This window comes from Nycticebus coucang, chromosome 4, assembly GCF_027406575.1.
Source record: "Nycticebus coucang isolate mNycCou1 chromosome 4, mNycCou1.pri, whole genome shotgun sequence".
Classification (NCBI taxonomy): domain Eukaryota; kingdom Metazoa; phylum Chordata; class Mammalia; order Primates; family Lorisidae; genus Nycticebus; species Nycticebus coucang.
The window spans coordinates 74,501,074-74,522,589 of record NC_069783.1 but is presented as its reverse complement, the minus strand read 5'-3'; the positions used below and the strand labels follow the sequence as shown (position 1 = coordinate 74,522,589).

Below are 21,516 nucleotides of genomic sequence, written 5' to 3'. Positions count from 1 at the left end.
TTTATAACTTAAAGTGTTTATGCTTTACTTGATGTAAATTTTCCAGTTTATTTTGACTTTCTATTTTGCTTGTGATGGTTTTTAACATTCAAGTGTTTTGAATTTTTGTGTTATCAGATTTATTAATCTTTTAGTTTCTGTTTTTTGCTTTATGCATACTGAGTTTTTACGTTGGGTTCTTCAGATTATTTATTTATAAATAATGTTAAAATGTTTCTATGCATTTGGATGTTATTGTTGTTTTAAGTTGGCTACCTTCTAATATCACTGGGTACTTTCTGATGTATTTTTCTTCATTCTTAAGGAATTATACTGTTAAAATCTTGTCAGCCTATGCATTGATGTATCCATAGCAACAACTCTGGAACATCATTGGAATGGAAGGAATTGGGATTTTTTTGTTGTTGTTTGTTTTGAGACAGAGGCTTAAGCTGTCACCCTTGGTAGAGTGCCATGGTGTCACAGCAACCTCAAACTCTTGGGCTTAAGCGATTTTCTTGCCTGAGCCTCCCGAGTAGGTAGGACTATAGGCACCTGCCACAATGGCCAGCTATTTTATTGTTGTTGTAGTTGTCATTGTTTCAGCTGGCCCAGGCCAGGTTCAAACCCACCAGCCTTGGTATATGTGGCTGGCACACTACCCACTGAGCTATGAGCACTACCAGGAATGGAAGGAATTGTTGCCAAAAAATATTAAAATTCCAGCTTCAACTGTCTCCTTTCTATATCACAACTTTCTTACCTGTCTCTGGTTAGGTTTTCCTCCATTTTCTACTTTTCAGATTTTACCAGATTCTACAAGTGCCCACCTGTTTGTCTGTCCCCTCAGCCTGTGAAAATAAGCACACCTTTCATTTCTTCCTATTCTCTCATCTCACGGAAGAATCATTCTTATCTATCTACCTGTGTTCCTGACTCCATCCCATTTGCTTTCATTATCTGAGATATATATAGCTGTTCCAGGACAGTAAGATGATTTTTTGTTTTTTGATAGTGATGGTTTTGGCAGCTAGGTCTGTTACAGTGTTTTATAATTGAGATATGTTAGTATGGGAAATGTTTCTTTTTGTGAGAATTTAGCATATACATATGCTTACATATCTTATAAATATTTATGTTTTCATATTTTTTATATTTCATTATCAATGACCTCAAAAATGTTACTCATATATGTATTTCAGATGATCAACATCCAAGAAATAGAATCATCCATGCATGCACTCCTTTTAAAGCAAGCTATGACCTTTATGAAATGCAGGCAAGATGAATTAAAACATGAATCAACGTATTTGCAACAGTTATCACGTTAGTGTTTTTCATATTCAATATGATTTATTATTCATTAAGCAAAATTATCTGAAGAATAAAAACATTTTTATTCCTGTATAAAAACTGGTTTTTGTGTATTTTCCTGCTAACCTTTACACACCCACTTCTAAAAACTCAAAACATTTAGAAGTAGTGTTTTAAAATGTCTTAAATTAAGTCTAAGACCAAAATATAAACATTAGACCATAATCAGCTAGTATTTGAGACAAAATATGTATAAAACAATTTAATGAATATTTTGAGATGAGTTCATATAAATCAACAGAGACCTAAATTTGTAGTTTAGAGACCTAAATTTATAATTTATAAATTTATAGTTTTCAGAGCCCTGGATTTATCTGTAACATCTCTGTTGTAAGATTTGGATGCTTGCTTTTATTTTTTCACTGGTTTTGTATATTCAGAGATGTCTTCCTTTGATTTAGGTACTATCAGAAGATAGTAAAAGAGATGAGGCCATGACCAAGTAGCTAATAAAAGCAAAGGCAAAGAGATTTTAAAACTCATGACATTTAGGAGTCAGTAAATATTAAAATAAGAAATAATGAGAATAAAACACAGCAATTCCCCTTAATTAACAGTTTTGCTTTCCATGATTTCAGTCACCTGTAGTCAAACATGGCCCCAAAGTAGGTAAGTATAGTACAATAAGATACTTTGAAAGAGAGAGAGACACTATGTTCTTATAATTTATATTACAGTACATTTTTATAATTATTTTAGTACTGTTATTAGTGTTCTTACTATTCCTAATTTATAGATTAAACTTTATCATAAGAATGTACATTTAGGAAAAAATATAGTATAAATAGGACTTGGTACTACCCACACTTTCAGGCATCCCCTGGGGGTTTTGGGACATATCCTTGTGAATAAAGAGTGACTACTGTATTGGTAATAATGCAAATATTTCAAGCCTTTGGCTATGGCGAAAACGTTATGGGATTTAAGCACATATGTTTACATACACATATATACACACACATATATATACACACACACATCCATGATATTACCTTTATTTCCAGTATTTCACTATTTTACGAATTTACAGAACAAAATCACTTATTTATTAACAGGAAAAGAGGAGACATCAACGGATGGAAGCTTTACTTTAGATGAAAAAACTCAATGGATTTTAGAAGAGATTGAATCTCGAAGGTAGCTATATAAAGTGAAGACTTAAAGCATCATTGAGCAAGTACTTTTTATTACTTAAATATAATTAACCATGTGATATAATTAACCTGGCCTACAGTGTTAATATTGTAAGAATACCATACAACCAAACTTAGTTAAGCAGTCCTCCACCGCCTTAAAGACACACTGGTATATTTGGCTTAGTTAAAAGGAATGGGTAAAATGGCATTTTTATCTGGCTAGGAATTGCTCATAAATAGAAGCCAGTGCTTATTATATTGTTACCCCATCTCAGAATCTAGTTAGTCCATGGGAATGTCCTAAGTAGGAATGTCTTATCAGAAAAAAAGAGGAAGAACCATCAGTTCAAACTAAGGAAGGTATAAAAACGTCAAAAAATATGAACAAAGCCAGGTACAGTGGCTCACGCCTATAATCCTAGCATTCTGGGAGACCAAAGAGGGTGGATTGCCTCAGCTCACAAGTTTGAGACCAGCCTGAGCTACAGTGAGACCTTGTCTGTAAAAATACCTGGGTATTGTGGCAGGCACCCAGCTACTCGGGAGGCTGAGACAAGAGAATCACTTAAGCCCAAGAGTTTGAGGTTGCTGTGAGTGGTGATGCTACAGTACTCTACAGAAGGTGACAAAGTGAGATTATCTCAAAAAAAATTAACAAAATCGTGTGCTATATGATATATTTCTGGCTATTTTAAACAAATAATAAAATTACTTTTTGTTTAAAATATTTAAAACATTTTCGTTGAGCTATTTGTTTTTCATTTATTTTTGATTTATTGCAAAATATAGGACACAAAGAAGAAAAGCAAGGGTGCTTTCTGGGAATTGCAACCATCAGGAAGGGACATCTAGTGATGATGAGCTGTCCTCAGCAGAGACGACTGACTTCCAAAAATGCCATGGTCAGTACCAAGTTAACAATATGTCTTGGTCTGAAATATCTAAATGGTAAGAATACTTGCCTTAAATACAATTTTCAATTGGCAAAATTCAGGAAAAATGGAAAACTTTCCCCCCCTTTAAGATTCTTTTCCTACCTCTACCTATGAAAAAAATGGAATAAAGTGAAGAAGGAACATTGTAAGTTTTTTTACATCTTTGTAGGTTTTTTCCTATCACAAATGAACAGCTTATTTTCATTTCCTTACCACATATTTCCTATATTATCATTTTTAATCTAAAAATTGAATATAGTGAAAACATGTTTAACGTTATGAGAAGATAAAATGTGTATAGTGGAAAGATTCTGGGCTCTGGAGTTAAGCAGACTTGGGTTGACAAAGGATCTGTTCTGTGCGATCTTAGACAAATTCCTTGACCTCTCTGGTATCAGTGCCTTTTTTGTTTGTAAATAAGAAGGCTATACTTATATTGTATGGAAGATAGTTATATAATGAAATGAGATTAATGTATTCATAATAGATTGGCAAATAGAGTAAATGGTAGATTTTATTATTGATGTTATGTTTGTGGCTAAAGTAATAATTTCTTAATATAAATGTACATGTTAATACCAAAGGAAAGTTTACAGCTGAATGGATTACAATCATGTGTGACAATAGGAAACAAACTTAAAAACTTCACAAACTTAAAATGCATAATATAAAGAGTCTCATTTTGTTTACAGATGATATTTTACAGAATCAAAAGAAAGTTTTTGAAGATGTCCATGAAGATTTTTGTAATATCCCGAATATTTTGTTGAAATTTCAGCAATGGCGAGAAAAGTTTCCTGATTCTTATTACGAGGCTTTCATTAGTTTATGCATACCGAAGCTTTTAAATCCCCTAATACGAGTCCAGTTGATTCATTGGAATCCTCTTAAGGTATGCCTGACATGCAAAAAATTATCCTGATGACACTAGTTACTTCAGTTCCTTTACTTTCAGGTTAGCTATTAAATACCCCATAGTTGGAACTGAAATTTAAAGCTTTGGAACAATAGTCTGGAAATGTGTACTCTAAGCTACATTCTTCTTTCTTTGCTTTCACTGTTTTTTTAAGACTGTTAACATCAATAAATAACAATTTTTTAGCCTCTTCTATATGAAGTTTGAAATCCCTCAAAATGTATAAGGTAATCCTGGGTTTGAGGAACTTAGGTATAGAAGCCTTGTTGTAAGAGTTCTAAATTTGGAGGTGACATATTAGGAAGAATTAGTCAGGGTTGCGTTGAGGAGGGGGAATTTAAGTGAGGCTTTGAAGGGTGTATAAAAATAACAAATAGAAAGGGAAAGGTGTTTTGTGCAGTATAAAGGAAAAAATACTGATTCAGAAGTTAGTGGTTACACTGATGTTCAGATCCTAAATTAAGAGATGTGAACTCAGCAACTGCCTACTGTGTGGTAGGGCCTTTTGCTAAACCACATACAAATTACACATTAATGCTCATGAGAATTGAAAGGGCTGGAAGTAAACAGCTCTTGAACTGAATAAATTTTCATAATAGATTCCATGGTTATTTCAAGCGTGTAACTAATATTTATTTTGCTCCTAGCAGAGTTCTTGCCATGTGGTAGGTTCTCAAGGTTCTGGCACACAGTCGGCAATTGTAGAGTGTTCTGTTATACAAATGAACACATGAAATGCAGCTTTTTGTTGTATTGCCAGACATGTCTTAGTCACATTGTCTTGCCCAGCCTTAGTGGTCTGGTGTTGTACCATGTGTACAGTGTTCAAAGTCAGAGATCTCCTTTGTTCCTTAGAAAAGCTGTGGTGATTATTGATTAAAATAGTTAACAATTATTTTAAAATACACTAATGGTTAATTTATTTCTGACTTTTATTATTTCATTTTTAAGTTAGATTCTATAGGTTTAAAACAGATGCCATGGTTCACATCTATAGAAGAATTTATTAATAGCAGTGTGGAAGATTCAAAGAAGGAATATAGTGCAGATAAAAAAATCTTGTCTGCTGTCATCAACAAAACAATTATCCCCCGACTCACAGGTACTGCTTCATAATCTTGATAAAAATTAAAGTATTTTTTGACAGAGTATAAGGTCATTAATTTCTGTTATAGTCATACACATTTTTTACAGAAGTTTTTGAAATGAAATGATACGTGCAGTAAAAATCAACAGATGTCAAATTTAAGCTGGTTAAAAAAATTCTTGTTTGTACAAGTGGTTGGCTGCCACACTGCTTATACTCTCAGTCTTTATGTTTGTGACATTACTGCTGCATTTGTGACACTTTAGTCATTGCTAATAGCATCCTTTAATTCATACTACGTGTATCTCTTTCTTTCCCTTAATGTCTCTCATTGTTTCTTCTCTTTCTTCCTTCTCCTTAAACAACAACAATAGAAATCCTCTGCATTTCCCTGACATCTGCTGCTAGCAGCTATAAGCACTGAACATTAATGCTCGTGCTTTACACTGATCTGAAGTCTCGTTTTACTTGAAATTATACTTAATACATAGTAAGGATCTATTTCACAATGTCACTGAGAAAAAATTTTGACAGCAAAGACTACAGAACTCTTTTAAAAGACAAAGTACATAAACTTTAAAGTTTTTTTTTTTTTTTTTTTTTTGAGACAGTCTCACTCTGCTGCTCTAGGCTAGAATGCTATGGTGTCAGCCTAGCTCACACCAATCTTAAACTCCTGAGTTCAAACTATCCTCCTGCTTTAGCCTTCTGAGCAGCTGGGACTACAGGCCCCAGCCACAACACACACCTAAGTTTTCTATTTTTAGTAGAGATGGGGTCTCGCTCTTGCTCAGGCTGGTTTTGAACCCGTGAGCTCAGACAATCCATCCACCTCGGCCTCCCAGAGTGCTAGAATTATAGGCGAGCCACCGCACCCGGCCAAAAGTTACTACTTTTAACAAGCTCTATGGGTATTAGAGTACATGTGCCTTATTTAAGTACTCTTCAGAAAAATGCATATACTGGCTGGGTGCTATGGCTGTCACCTGGGAGGTCTCTAGCACCTTGGGAGGCCAATGGAGGAGGATCACTTGAGCCAGAAGTTTAAGACCAGCCTGGGCAAGAAACCAGCTCTACAAAAATTTATCTAAAAATTAGCCAGGGATGGTGTTACACACCCATAGTATTGCTACTAGAAGGCTGAGATGGGAAGACCACATGAGGCCAAGAGTTAGAGGCTACAGTGAGCTAAGTTCCTGCCACACCACTTCACTCCAACCTGGGTGCCAGAGCAAGACCCTGTCTCAAAAAAAAAAAAAAATCCAAATACTTATCATTAAATAATTCCACAAACAAGTTGCTAGAGAAATCAATACTGACTGGGTTCCTATAGCAGTTGAATACTACATGTATTTCAAAGGTGGCACCAACAGATGGATTGGTTGATGGATTTGCTGATGGATTGGTTGCAGGGCAAGAGAGAAAGAGAAGGATCAATAACAATTGCGTGGGTTTGGGCCTGAGCAACTAGAAGGACAAAGTTGTCATTTCCTGAAATGAAAAAGACTGAGAGAAATAAGCTTAGGGTGGGGTGGTATATCACGGGCTGAGTTGGGGACATAATGAGTTTGAGATGCCTGTAATTATGTGGAAGTGTCAAATTGAGAACATGAGTCTCAATGGGGGAGGTCCAATCAAGGTTATTATATATTTGGAATTTATCATAATATTGATGACACTTAAAGCCATAAAACTGACTTTGAATACTAAGTGAGTGCATATAAATAGAAGAAAGGAAGTAAGGAACCTGGATCCTGAGGTAGTGGAGCATTTAGGAGTGAAGAGGTGACATGCAGCCAGCAAAGAAGATGAGAGAGGGAGGCTGGCAACCAGGAGTGTGGTATCCTGCAAGCCAAGTAAAGAAATTGTTCCTAGAAAGAAAGAATCGTCAACGGTTGGTGGGGGTTAGAATCAGCCATTGGAGATTTGCTGTGTACATATCTATTTAGGAAGAATGGTGAGAGATAAGGCCTAATTGAAGGGAATTTAAGAACAAATGGGAAGAGAGAAATTGGAAAGTACGCAATATTTTGAGAAATTTAGTTGTAAATAGTAGGAGAGAAATGGTGCAGCACTAGAGGGAGAAGTGTGGTTAAGAGGGAGATTTTTTTAATATAAGAGAAATAATTGTAGGCTGATGGGAAAGATCCAGGAGAAGGGACGACACCACCAAAGTGCAAGGACAGAATTCCACGAGCAGGACCTTGGAGTAAGCCAAAGGGGTTGGGATCTCATGCACAAATCAAGGGTCGATTTTAACTGGGAATGTGGGTGCTCCATACGTAGGAGTAGAGCACAGAGGCAGATGAGCATGCAGATACTGTGGCAGGAGCTTATGGAGTTTCTCTTCTGAATGCTGCTATTTTCTCATCAAATTAAACAAAGAAGAAGAAAAAAGAAAGTAAGAAATTGTCATCTAGAAAAATCCATCAACTGAGAGTGAGAGCAAGGAGGAAGGAGAAGGTGTAAAATAATCACATAGGCCATCAGGAAAGTGAAAGGACCAGGGAAAGAAAATAGGACTGCTGGGCAGCATTAAGGGCTCACCTGGAGTCCCATGGTGATCAGTGTGATGCTTTTCCAGCCACATTTTAGCTGCATAGTTGCAGGCACAGACTTGAACTTGGTGACAAAATTAATTTAACTAGGATTGTAATTTAGCCAGATGAGTTCAGCAAAGCCCGAAGGACAAGGAAATTGAGAATATATGCAAATAATTAATGATTGGTCATGGATTTTAAACTGAATGAAGAGAGAAGAAGTATCTTTGCTAAAGGCGTTAGTTACTTTATGTGAGAAGCAAAATAGTCTAGTAAATAGTGTGCCACTGAACTATTTGTTTCAGACTTTATAGAATTCATTTGGGATCCCTTGTCAACCTCACAGACAACAAGTTTAATAACACACTGCAGAGTGATTCTTGAAGAACATTCCACTTGTGAAAATGAAGTTAATAAAAACAAACAGGTAATCATTTCTAGAATTATGGATTCCTTGATTTATTTGTAAATATAATTTTGTTATAAATCTTTGCTTATAGAAGATGCAGAAATAATGATCAAGGAACTATTTATGAAAATATATTTAGTTTTGACTTACAGAAGTGAGGATTGGCCATTTTTCCTCTTTATAATAATAAGATGAAAGACTATATCTTGATATTTCTGAACAGTATAACAAGAATGGTAATGATTATTAACTAAAGTATATACATGCATGTATACGTAGTTTTTCCAGTAGTGGAAGAGAATGAGAATGGTTCCTGAAAAATGGAATCATACAGCATAATTTTTATTTTCAAAGTAAAAAGTAAATGCATTCTGTAAATTAACGTCTGGTGAGAATAGTTTTGATTCTTGTTAACGTTCTAAAGTAAATTGCTAAAGAAGTAGATTATGAACACTTAAAAAAGCAAAGCAGTGATTACTGTGGTCTACAATTGATAGGATTTCCAAATACAAATGATCTGTATCATCTTAGTTACCTTCACTGATAAATAAAATTATCTACTATATAAATATGGTATAATAGAAAGTATATTTAATGTGCTATGATTGTTCTTGTAGATTAAATGGGGATATATAAGCTTGGCAGTGGTACACAGTATCTAACTGTAGATGGTGGAGGGATTGTACCTAAAGAATAGTGACCAGTAGGGTTATGGCTGCATATGGGGAGACTGTAAGTATTAGATTCCTTCTCAGCTTTGCCCTATTTAACTTTTTTATTGAACTGGATAAAGATGTAAAATATATGCTAGTCAAATTTGTCAATGACGAAAAGCTAATAAGTTCTATAATCGACCTATGAATAGTAAGGATCTAAAATTATTAATTATTAATTAATATAATTAACTATTAATAAAAGGATCTAAATTATTGGAGAAAATGGACTGATTTCCAAAAGACAAAATGTAAGAGGAATAGTTACACATCTGACCCTGTGGCTCAGTCGGTAATGCGCCGGCCCCATATGCCGAGGGTGGCGGGTTCAGACCCGGCCCCTGCCAAACTGCAACCAAAAAATAGCTGGGTGTTGTGGCGGGCACCTGTAGTCCCAACTACTCGGGAGGCTGAGGCAAGAGAATCACTTAAGCCCAGGAGTTGGAGGTTGCTGTGAGCTGTGTGAGGCCACTGCACTCTACCGAGGGCCATAAAGTGAGACTCTGTCTCTACAAAAAAAAAAAAAAATTTAACTACAGAGCAGGTGCAGTATCTTGAACCTATAATCCTACCACTCTGGGAGGCCAAGACAGGAAGATCTCTTGAGTCCAGGAGTTCAAGACCAGCCTGAACAAGAGCAAGACCCTGTCTCTACTAAAAATAGAAAAACCATAGGCAGGCATTGTGGTGGGTACCTGTAGTCCCAGCTACTCGGGAGGCTAAGACAGAAGGATTGCTTGAGCCTAGGAGTTAAGGTTGCTGTGAGCTCCGCTGACACCATGGCACCCTAGCCTGGGCAACAGAATGAGACCCTGTCTCAAAAAGAAAAAAAACAGGGCAGCGCGTATGACTCAAAGGAGTAGGGTGCCGGACCCATATACCAGAGGTGGTGGGTTCAAACCTGGCCCCGGCCAAAAACTGCAAAAAAAAAAAGAAAAAAATACAAAACCTTTAACTACATAAATGGAAGATGGGAGAGATACAGCTTTGAAGCAGCATAGGTCAGACAGAGAGATGATAATCAATATTAAAACACAGTATGAGTCAATAGTGTCATTTGAGTAACAGAGAAACTAATGGGAGTTCATCCTACTAAGTGTGTTCTGTTTTGAGTAAAAATGATATATATATACTCTACCCAAAGATTAGACTTTCGTAACAATATGTGTTTTAATTCTGGGTGTAAGCATAATTGGTGGAGAGTGCCTTAACATGGTATGGAAAAGAAAGATACAGAAAAATGTGGTAACAATCTCAAAATCTGAAGAATTATCATATGTAAAGGGGAATGGATTTATTCTGTATAATCTCAAGAAGTAAACTAAGACCAAAGAGTAAAAGCTGTGCAAAAGAGAAGTTTCTTAACTCTCATTTTAATCGAATTCTCAAATGCTGTCCACAGAGTTTTGGGTTGTCTTGAGATGGATAGTGATTCCCTACCACAAAATGTTTTGGAGCATAAGTGATTGGCCAATTAGTAGAGATGTCAAAATTAAACAGCAGTTGGGTGTTCAGATAGATTGGTGTTTTTTAAACAACTTTAGCAGAACCTATTTCAATAAATCTTACATAACCCAGCACACAAACACACAAAGCAAAATTGCTTTTTCTATAGTAAGCACCTGCCCTCTTTCTTCTCTGACCACCCCTACATCTGCCCAAGCCACCCTGAGATTACCTCCGTAGATACGAAACGCAGCATGAAAAGCCACTGGCTAGTATATATAAGTGCCTCTTCAAAGGTGTGTTAAAGTGTGTATAGAGAACTACGTGACCATGTATGGGAGTCAAACATGTGCTTCTGAATACTTGTACCTACTGTTTAGAGAACCTGTTTTCCACAAATATGTGATGTTATATTAATACTTAGAAAAGCTAATGAACCCATAGTTTAAAAATATGTGAATATTTGTTTTAACTTGTTTATTTGGGAATAATTTCAAACTTACTGAAAAGCTTCATGAGTAAGAGCAGTGTCCATATGTCTTTTTTCCAGATTCACATATCATTAACATTTTGCCCCATTTGCTTTCCCATTTTATAATCTATACAGATAAGATATTTTTCTCCTGAATACATTGAGAATAAGATGCTTATTTGCTAAAATAAGCATATTCTGTTACATAACCATAATTCAGTTATAGCAATCTTAATAAATTTGTTAAAATTTGATCTATCATCCATATCTCATATTCATCAGTAGACTCAATTATAGCATTATTTTAGAGAACTGTTTTAAGAAACAAAATTTTAACAATACATAAGTATTTGTCAGGGTTGACATTCAAAACCATTAAAATTAAATGAAAAAATTAAACTGTATCTTTCCTTTCTAGAAGAAACATGTAACCCAGTAATTTCTGGGTACTGTGGTTCATGCCTGTAATCCTGCTACTCAGGAGGCTGAGACAGGGGATTGCTTGAGACCAGCCTGGGCATCATAGCAAAACACTGCATCCAGAAAAAAAAAAAATAAAAAAAATAACATCTAGAAAATGATCCTTTTTTTCCTATAACAGAATTCAAAATGTTTAAGAAATGGGATAAAATAGAGTTTTTATTTGTTTTCAATGTTAATTAAATATTGATGTATGGCCATTTGAGGAATATGTTATATATAATTGGAAAGAGAAATAGGACTTCAGTATTGTTTTTTTTAAAAAAATGATTAGATTCTATATTTATGCATAATTTAGTATAGAGTATGGAACAGCTTAATTTATGCTACATACATATATTGTCATTGACTTAAAAAATAACTTCTACTCTAGTGTGTAATATGCCATTTTTATCTATACCATGGATTATTTTTGATAGATAAGAATATCATAGAAATATTGCTGATACTTGAAAAAAAAAATTTTTTTTTTTTTTTTTGGTTTTTGGCCAGGGCTGGGTTTGAACCCGCCACCTCCGGCATATGGGACCGGCACCTTACTCCTTGATCCACAGGCACCGCCCTGAAAAAATATTTTAAACTCCCATTATCTTTTTATCCTAATATAAGAACTGATACCATGATAGGATATTTTCATGTAGGTATTTTTTTTACAAAGTTATAACCTAATAGACATGTAAGTTATATCCTATTTCAGCTAAACATTATCTTTTTACATATCTGTATTTACATAATAGTCTTCATAAACTTTAGCTAATTAACATTTTGATTTATTGGGTAGATATAATGTTTTTAAATTTACCTATGATTGAATAATTTGGTTGATGGTGATTTTTTTTTTTTTTTGAGACGGAATCTCACTTTCTTGCCCTTGGTCAGGTGCTATGGTATCATAGCTTATAGCAACATCAAACTCTTGGGCTCAAACGATCCTCTTGCCTCAGCCTCCCAACTAGCTGGGACTTCAGGCATCTGCCACAACATCCAGCAGTTTTTAGAGACGAGGTCTCACGTTCCTCAGGCAGGTCGGAATCTCCTGAGCTCAGGCAGTCAACCCGCCTTGGCCTCCCTAAGTGCTAGGATTACAGGTGTGAGCCACTGCACCTGGCCATTTGTGATTTTTGATATATAAACAAAATGAATTTTCCAAAGTGAATTTGCTACATCAAAGGACACAGACAAACCAAACACAGGATCCCATAGCTACAGTATATGAAAGGCTTCTACAAATCAATGAAAAGGTATAACCTAATTTAAAAAAATAGAAACATAGATAAAAATTAATTAGGTACTTTGCTTCTAGAAGGGGCTTGTCAAAAGACAAATAAGAATATGAGAAGATGCCCAACATCACATTACTCAACAGGGAAATGAAAACTGAAATGACACAATGAGATATGATGTTTACCCACCAGATTTGCAAACATTAAAAAAAAAAAAAAACCACACATTTTGATGAAGTATTTGGGGAAACAGGATTTCTTTTGCACAGCTTATTGTATTCTTATTCTAGAAAACAGTTTGGTATTTTGTATGCAGTTGACCTATGGACATGAGCTACATTCTAGCAATTCCATTCTATGTATACGCCCATTAGAAGTGTATGTTCATGCATACTAAGACATACATAAGAACTTTTATAGCAGCATTATCTGTAATAGCCCCCAAACTATTCATGCAATGAAAATGATCCAGCTACAGCCATACACAACATGGAGGAGTAAGGCTCTCTTCCACCCAGTTGATAAGTTATGTTAACAGCTGGTTTCTGAGAGTTTATACTGATTTGCACTACCATTAAAATTACTTTTTTCGGTAAATATATTTCTACCTATTGCTATCACTGATGCTTTTAAAATTCTTAAATGATAGGACTTACTTAAATCCATTGTTTCAAGAATGAAGAAGGCAATAGAAGATGATGTTTTTATTCCTCTTTATCCAAAGAGGTAAGAGCTGTTACTTTATAGATTGTTTGAAATACTAATCACGGAATACATATGTAAGAATGTAATGCAAAAGAAACTATACTATTTTCAAAACATGCATACATATATTCTGTTTTGCAAGATGCAAATTTAGATTTCAGCAGATACTTCTAAATTTTTTTTTTGCAGTTTTTGGCCGGGGCTAGGTTTGAACCCACCACCTCCGGCATATGGGGCTGATGCCCTACCCCTTTGAGCCACAGGCACCACCCAGCAGATATTTCTTAGTCTCCTAATCTGTTGCATACATTATGCTTAGCACTCAGACATCATTTCTGTTTATTTTTAATGTATTCTAGGAACATAAGAGGTGACATAGAGTGGTAAGGAGCACAGGTTCTAGAGCCCAAATCCACCACTAGTAGATACTTGACCTTGGGCCTTTCTATGCATCTATAAAATGAAGATAAAGTTAGTATCTACCTCTCAAGACATTAGGGGCAGTGGAGAGTGCTCAGAATGGAACAGTAGCTAGCACGGAGGAAACACAGCATGAGGTCTGGAATATCACCGAAGGACCAGAAATGGCAACTATAAATTCTGTATTCACTTTAAATCATAAAACAAGAAGTATTTGATGTATGGTCATATGTATACTAAGAAGGTATCCGTTGACATTAATATTGATTCATGAACTATAGCAATACAGTAAGTATTCCCAGGCTGGAAGAGCTTTGAGGGGGGGAAAATAGGAACTTCAGTGCTTTCTGATATATTACGAATGTTGAGATGTAAAATTCTACCCTGGTAAAGTTTGTTTTGCAATGTTTTAGATAAGTAATATATTCACATCATTCAAAACTAAGAATGTACTTTGTGTATTCATTTATTTATATTTAAAATGAAAAGTTTTCTCACTCCCACCCTTGACCTCCATCCACTCAGTTTTTACCCTTCTCCTACATATACATACGTGCTTGCAATAATAGTAATTTTTGCTTATCTTTCTTTAACTTCTTCATGCAAATAAAAGTAAATACTTAGATATGCCATAATCTTATTTCGTCCTTTCTACAGCAAAGGAAATATAATGTTAGCAATTGCAGCTGGTTTTGTGCTCTTTTTCACTTAGTACATCTTTGAGATCTTCTCAGTAGTTTCCTCATTCCTTTTTATGCTGCACAGCATGCCATCATGTAGATGTGCTGATTGATGGGCACGTGAGCAGCAAAATATTACCAGCAATGATGTAAATAATATTATAGACATTTTATTCTGTATGTATGCAACTACAAGAAGCATTCTCAGACATGCTGTATCAGAGCATGCTTGCGTTTGTAATCATCAGAGCACCTCTATTTATGTTCCACTGGGGCTTAGTTTGGTTGGTTAAAAAAAAAATCTCTTCTGAAAGAGTAACATTTCTTTGCATTTTCTTCTTTTGTTTCAAATTAGTGCTATAGAAAACAAAACATCACCACATTCAAAGTTCCAAGAAAGACAGTTCTGGTCAGGTCTAAAGGTAAGCAAAAGCTCCAAAAATTAAAATTCATATTTTTTAAAAATCCTGTTTCCTATAGAACAAACAACAGCAAAATTCCTCTATAAGGATCAAATAGTAAACATTTTAGGGTCAAATAGTCTTTGTTGATCTACCTGACTCTGCCATTATAGCACAAAAGCAGGCATTGAAAATTGGTGAACAGATGAACATGGCTGTGTTTCAGTTAAACTTTACTCATAGAGACACTGAAATTCGAATGTCATGTAGTTTTCACATCACAAGATATTTTATTGTTGTTTTAATGATTTTAAAATAATCAAAATGTCAAAACCATTCTTAGCTCATGGATCTGCCATAATCTTATTTCCTCCTATAAAAACAGGCAGCAGGCTGGATTTAACACACAGGCCATTGTTGGCTAACCTCTGTTCTAAAAGATAAAGTTATTGCTAGGTCAGTTACTGTAGGAACAGTAAGGAGAAGATGAGTTTAAATGATGTTTAGGTTGAAACATTGAAAGGATTCAGAAACTAATTAATTACATGTGAAGCATGTAGGGCTATGGCCAAGTTTCTGAGTTTGAAAACATGGTAGGTTATGATGTTCTTTAGATAGTGTAAGGAATACAGGAAGAAGAAAAGGTCTTAGAGGGAAGATAAGATCCATTTTAGAAATAGTTGTTGAAGATATCTTGGAAGTGGTGTGATGAAGATATCTGAGGGAGACATAGAGCGTAGAGGATTAAGAGGTAGCTGGATATATGAGTCTGAATTTCAGGAGACAAATCTGGAGATTTGGGAGTCAACTACAGGTAGGTGGCCTTTAGAGCCATAGTAATACAAGACAAGCTCTGAGAGGATTGGATGAAGTATGAGAAGAAGGCTAGGATAACACTGACAGAAGAGATGGCCAGAGAAAGTGAGGCTTCACAGAAACTTCAGAATAAATTGTGAGTCTTATAATGGTCAAAGAGTGGCCTCAAGGAAGCTAAATGAAAGATTTTTTTAAGAATCAAAAGAAGTGTTAAACTCCAACAGACAGTATGAGGAGAAAGACTGTTTATTGGATTTAACTATTAAAAGGACATGAAAAACCCCAGTAAGAATAGTTTCTGTAGGGTGAATTAATACTTATCATGTGGTTGAGTCAGAGAAAGGGCTTTCTAGGAAGACAGAGCAACATCAGCAAAGACATAAGGTTTAAAAAAGATTTAAATGTTATTAAAACAGCATGTATAGCCGGGCGTTGTGGCGGGCGCCTGTGGTCCCAGCTACTCAGGAGGCTGAGGCAAGAGAATCGCTTAAGCCCAGGAATTGGAGGTTGCTGTGAGCTGTGTGAGGCCACGGCACTCTACAGAGGGCCATAAAGTGAGACTCTGTCTCTACAAAAAAAAAAAAAAAAAAACAGCATGTAGTTCAGCACTCAGTGATAAAGTCAGTATTGAAAAGAAAGTAGGAAATGCCATAACATTCGTAGAAAGATCTAGATGTAGTCAACCACCATTCATCTTTTTAGAATTTATCGTGAATGCTTTATACAAGATACCGTCAAACTCTAGGCTTGAATAGAATTTTAGCTTATACATCAGCATTCATTGGCTTCTCAAGGTCACATGTTGGTAACTGTGGTACTGGCTTTGATGGCAGTCCCCTGTGAATCCTGGGGTCCTGTGGTCTTATACTTCATAGCCCCAGGCTCTAAGAGAGACTAGATTGGGGAAAGAGGAGCTGGAAAGGATCCAGTGAAGTTATTTGATACAGATTTGGGGGTGAAATGAAAATAAGATGAACAAATACATGGAGGTTAGAAAGGGTTAGGTATTTATTCAGAGATGTTCTATTCTAAAACTGATAGTTCCTATGGGGCTAATTGTAGTGAGAGTTTGAAAGTTTGACCAACTCTTTCTTTTTTTTTTTTTTGGCCGGGGCTGGATTTGAACCCGCCACCTCTGGCATATGGGACCGACGCCCTATTCCTTGAGCCACAGGCACCGCCCCTCTTCATGTTTCTTAAAGACTAAAACAGTTTCTCTTTCAAGAAAATGTGTATATTTATTGATATTTTATTTTAGCTGTTCAGCAACATTCTTGTCTGGAATGGACTCGTCCCAGATGACACCTTGCGAGAGCTCGGACTAGGGAAGCTGCTGAACTGTTACCTTATTATAGCTCTGCACAATGCCATCCCTGGGCCAGATATTGTGAAAAAGTGTAATCAAGTAAGTTATGTGGAAATGAATTCTAATTTTATCATTTTTTAAAATTCAGCTATTAAAATCTATTTTGTAGCAGAATAATTATGATTTGGTCCTTACAGAAGAACAGACAAATTGGCTTAACAAACTAGAAATGTAGAACAGCTCCTCTGTATTGAAGAAACAGCATACTGCTTTGAAGTATCACCACAGGGAAAGGAAAAATTAATTAATAAATGATAATGGAACAACTGTCTAAAAAAATTGTGACATTTCTCTCTCTATACCAAAATAAATTCCAAGTGAAATAAAAAATTAAATGGAAAAAATTAAATGGAAAAAAAACATAGGACGTAGTAAGATGATAAATGACTGTATGTGAGAATTAGGAAGTCTTTGCTAAACTTGAAGGCAAGAGAAGACAATGATGTTAAAAAGTAATAGATTTGACAAAACTGTGAAACGTCAGTGAATTAAAAAGGTTAATTGATCATTATAAAAACTAGGGGATGTATTGATTAGGTTCACTGTATTAATCTTACTACTGTTGTTTAATACCCACATTAAATAAAAAAAATTTTTACAAATGAGTAAACAACTTAAACATTCTTACTAAAAATGGCCAAAACACATGACAATGGTCATGTCACCAAAAAAGGTTAAGTAAGCTAGACCTGGTGGCTCACACTTGGAATTCTAGCACTTTGGGAGCCACAGCAGAATGATTACACGAGGGCAAGAGTTCCAGACCAGTCTGAGCAACATGACAAGACCTCTCCTCTACCAAAACTAGAAAAAAATTAGGTAGGCATAGTGGCATGTGCCTATAGTCCCACCTACTCTAGAGGCTAAGGTAGGAAGATGACTTGAGCCCAGGAGTTTGAGGTTGCTGTGAGATAGAATGATGTTACTGTGTGCGCAACAGCCCAGGCAACAGAGCAAGACCCTGTCTCAAAAATAAATTTTGATATGAGGACAATTAATGACAATTATGGTTATGGGGGGGGGACAGAAAGAGGGAAGGAGGGAGGTGGGTGGGGCCTTGGTGTGTGTCACACTTCATGGGGGCAAGACATGATTGCAAGAGGGACTTTACCTAACAATTGCAATCAGTGTAACCTGGCTTATTGTACCCTCAATGAATCCCCAACAATAAAAAAAAAAAAAAAAATATGTCAAATGGTCTATAAAACCAGTGTATGGTGCCCCATGATCGCATTAATGTACACAGCTATGATTTAATCAAAAAAATAAAAAAGACCTTTACATTCCACATTTACTAGGATTCACATATACCCTCGTAAGATGCACTGCATTAGCAAATAACTAAGAAAATGATACAAAAGCTATGTTAACTAATGTGATGAAAATGTGTCAAACGATCTATGAACCAAGTGTATGGTGCCCCACGATCATACTAATATACACAGCTATGGTTTAATAAAAAAAAAAAAAAAATTGTTAAGGATAAGTAAAAATAACTGTAACCTTTAAATATGTGGAAACAATAATAATCAGAAATAGAAATGCAAATTATTATATGAGAAGAATATTTATTTTACCATTTGTGTTGGAAGATATTTTCTAGCTGGTGTTTTAATTATAATTCCCAATGTTGTCATAAGCACCATTGGGAAACAATTGTCCCATCATTCCCAGGGCACCATTCTGGAAGGTAGTCTCTTGCACAGGTGCAAGGAGGAATGCTGAAGCTCTTCAGGAGCATATTTTGATATGATGGGTACAAAACTTAAAGTTTATACTCTTTGACTTAGCCAAACTAAATCTTCTATGGAAATTTATCCTAAATCAAAAATCAAAGATGCACATAAAAATGTTAAGTACGAAGAATGTTTTTGTAGCATTATTTATAATAGAAGAGTTAGAAACCACCTAAATGTCTCCCAAAAAGCATTATAGTCCATTCATAAGATAAAAGTTTTATTGTTGAACACTTTTTTTTTTTTGAGACAGAATCTTACTCTGTCACTCTGAGTAGAGCTGTGGTGTCATAACTCACAGCAACCTCAAACTCTGGGGCTCAACAGTCGTCTTGCCCCAGCCTCCTGAGTAGCTGGGACTACAGGTGCCCACCACAGAACCCACCTTTTTTTTCTACTTTTAGTAGAGATGGGGGTCTCCATTTTGCTTAGGCTGGTCTCCAACTCCTGAGCTCAAGTAATCCATCCGCCTCCCAGAGTGCTAGGATTTCAGGCATGAGCCACTGTGTCCAGCCTTTGTTGAAGAATTTTTAAGAATTTAGGAAAATAATATATTTTATAATATAATTTTTTTAAAAAACACATGAAACTTTTATCAGTTCTTAGCCAGCCATGGTTTTTCTGGCTATAGTTTTTATATCATGCAGTTTTAAACATTGTATTTCAAAAATTTAAGTCATTATCCCTATGTTGTTAAACTGTCCTTACTGACCATAATTGTCTACTGTGAAGTAGCAAAGAGGAAATATATTTACTTACACAACATTCTTTCCACAAATGTCCAAAAAATAGGACATTAGTCACGGGACCATTATGGAACAAATACATGGTTAAATGAGAATTTTATTGAGACTTATCATACAAAACAAGGAGAAAGCAAGTACAAATGACATTAAATTCTAAAGCAGTTAAGGCTCATTTTAAAACTTTTAAAAAGAGATAGAGTTTATGTAATAGAGTTTAGGACCTTCTGCCTGAGGCAGTGTGTCTATATATTTTCTGAATAATTGAAAAAGGTGATAAACGAATAAAATATTCTCAACCACGTTTTTAATGCTGACCAACCAGATTTATTTTAGAATGCATTCCAGGTCTTTCACTGGTACATTTTAATTTTTTTCCCCAACTTTTTATAAATATTTGATTCTGACATTATCAACTATATCCTATTTGAAAATTCAGAAATTTCTTTGAATAGCGTGGTATCAAGTTTTTCCTTCCTTTTTGTCTTGCTTGCTCTCTTTATTTCTTTTCCTTCTTTCTGCTATATAAGGAAGTTTTGAAAAAAATTTTTAACATTTTTCTGTTACCAAAACTTTTCCCAAAATTTTGTATTATTCTTAGGATGATGATGATAAAGATATTTTTTCCTTCCCAAAATTGAATGCACCTACATTGGCTTATTTTGCTGCCATACGTATTTAAAACATTGTATTAAATTGGTAGGGAATCAAAACCATAATTAATTTATCTTTCATTTAGTGTATCTTAGTAAAATCACCCATTTCATTTCTTAACTCTAATTTGTTTATATAGATCATACATACCCATTTTCTTTCTGGAAAAATAACGTACAGGGTATCCTAAAGGTCACCATTCACAGGGAAAATGGGAAGTTATAGCTAAATGTACCTTATTTACTACGTATTCATTCTAAATCTTTACAAAGAGGTGGCCAACATGTAGTGAATATTTTGTCAATATTTTGTAAAATTTTGTAATGAATATTTTATAAATGTACATTTACCTGCAGTTTCCCATTTTTCCCTGTGTATGTCGACATTTGGGACACCCGTTTCTGGGTTTTAGTTGTAAATTATGTTTTGTACACACTTAATAGCACAAGAATATATGAGTATATAGAAAAAATTTACAAACACTACCAAGAAATGTTCATAGATCGTAGTCTATTTTAAGTTCTTATCATTAAAGAATGAGTTTTTTAAATGTACATAACCTTTGATAAAGGAAATTTCTTTTAATTTTTATGTAACTATAAACTGTAAAACAGGGAGAATAATACTCAACTTGTAACATCAGATTATGTTAGCAAGAATCCTTAGCTAACTGTCGTTATTGTAAACCACCCATGTGTTTTGATTACTAGATAGCAGCATGTCTACCCGAAAAATGGTTTGAAAACTCTGCCATGAAGACATCTCTTCCCCAGCTAGAAAACTTCATTCAGTTTTTACTGCAGTCTGCACATCAGTTATCTAGAAGTGAATTCAGGTAATGAAGATTTGCATAGTTCAAGGATTCCATATGTTCTTAGCAATTTTTAGAAAGATTTGTATTTTTACTATACTTTAAAATCTTCATTGAGCCTTTGTGATAGAGTTAGTGGATATTTTTATGGTTACCTTTGGGATGGCTCATGCATATTCATACTTTAAAATAAAAATCTCTTTCAAAACAAGTACTTCCAAAAAACTAACATAAGCACAGGAGAATTTAGAATTAAAAGTATAAATTCAAAACTCTTACTTAGCATTTTTAAAATGTGTTTTAATGTTCTTGGTTATTTTTAAGACTCAGCACTTGTTAGGTATAGATTTGGAGCCTGTATTTACCCAGCATTAGCTAGATCTCTATTTTGATTGTCTTATTTACAGCATGAGGTGTTTAGGGGCACAAATACAGTGACGTTCTTATAAACCACCTCTCCAAAAATTAAAAAAA

The 21,516-nt window shown here is 35.0% G+C and overlaps 1 protein-coding gene across 4 annotated transcripts in view; it reads left to right on the top strand.

The window, feature by feature from the left end:
* GCFC2 (GC-rich sequence DNA-binding factor 2) overlaps positions 1 to 21,516 on the top strand; it is a 50,427-nt gene that overhangs the window by 28,396 nt on the left and 515 nt on the right. For 2 of the 4 annotated variants that reach the window (XM_053587712.1, XM_053587713.1), the window contains exons 7-16: positions 1,182 to 1,305; positions 2,409 to 2,490; positions 3,279 to 3,391; positions 4,117 to 4,316; positions 5,292 to 5,442; positions 8,273 to 8,394; positions 13,360 to 13,436; positions 14,871 to 14,937; positions 16,991 to 17,137; positions 20,942 to 21,066. In XM_053587712.1, the coding sequence (XP_053443687.1) occupies positions 1,182 to 1,305; positions 2,409 to 2,490; positions 3,279 to 3,391; positions 4,117 to 4,316; positions 5,292 to 5,442; positions 8,273 to 8,394; positions 13,360 to 13,436; positions 14,871 to 14,937; positions 16,991 to 17,137; positions 20,942 to 21,066 (1,208 nt within the window). Of the gene's footprint in view, positions 1 to 1,181; positions 1,306 to 2,408; positions 2,491 to 3,278; positions 3,392 to 4,116; positions 4,317 to 5,291; positions 5,443 to 8,272; positions 8,395 to 13,359; positions 13,437 to 13,906; positions 14,124 to 14,870; positions 14,938 to 16,990; positions 17,138 to 20,941; positions 21,067 to 21,516 lie in introns of those variants that run through there. The other 2 variants (XR_008379488.1, XR_008379487.1) reach the window with 2 other exon arrangements.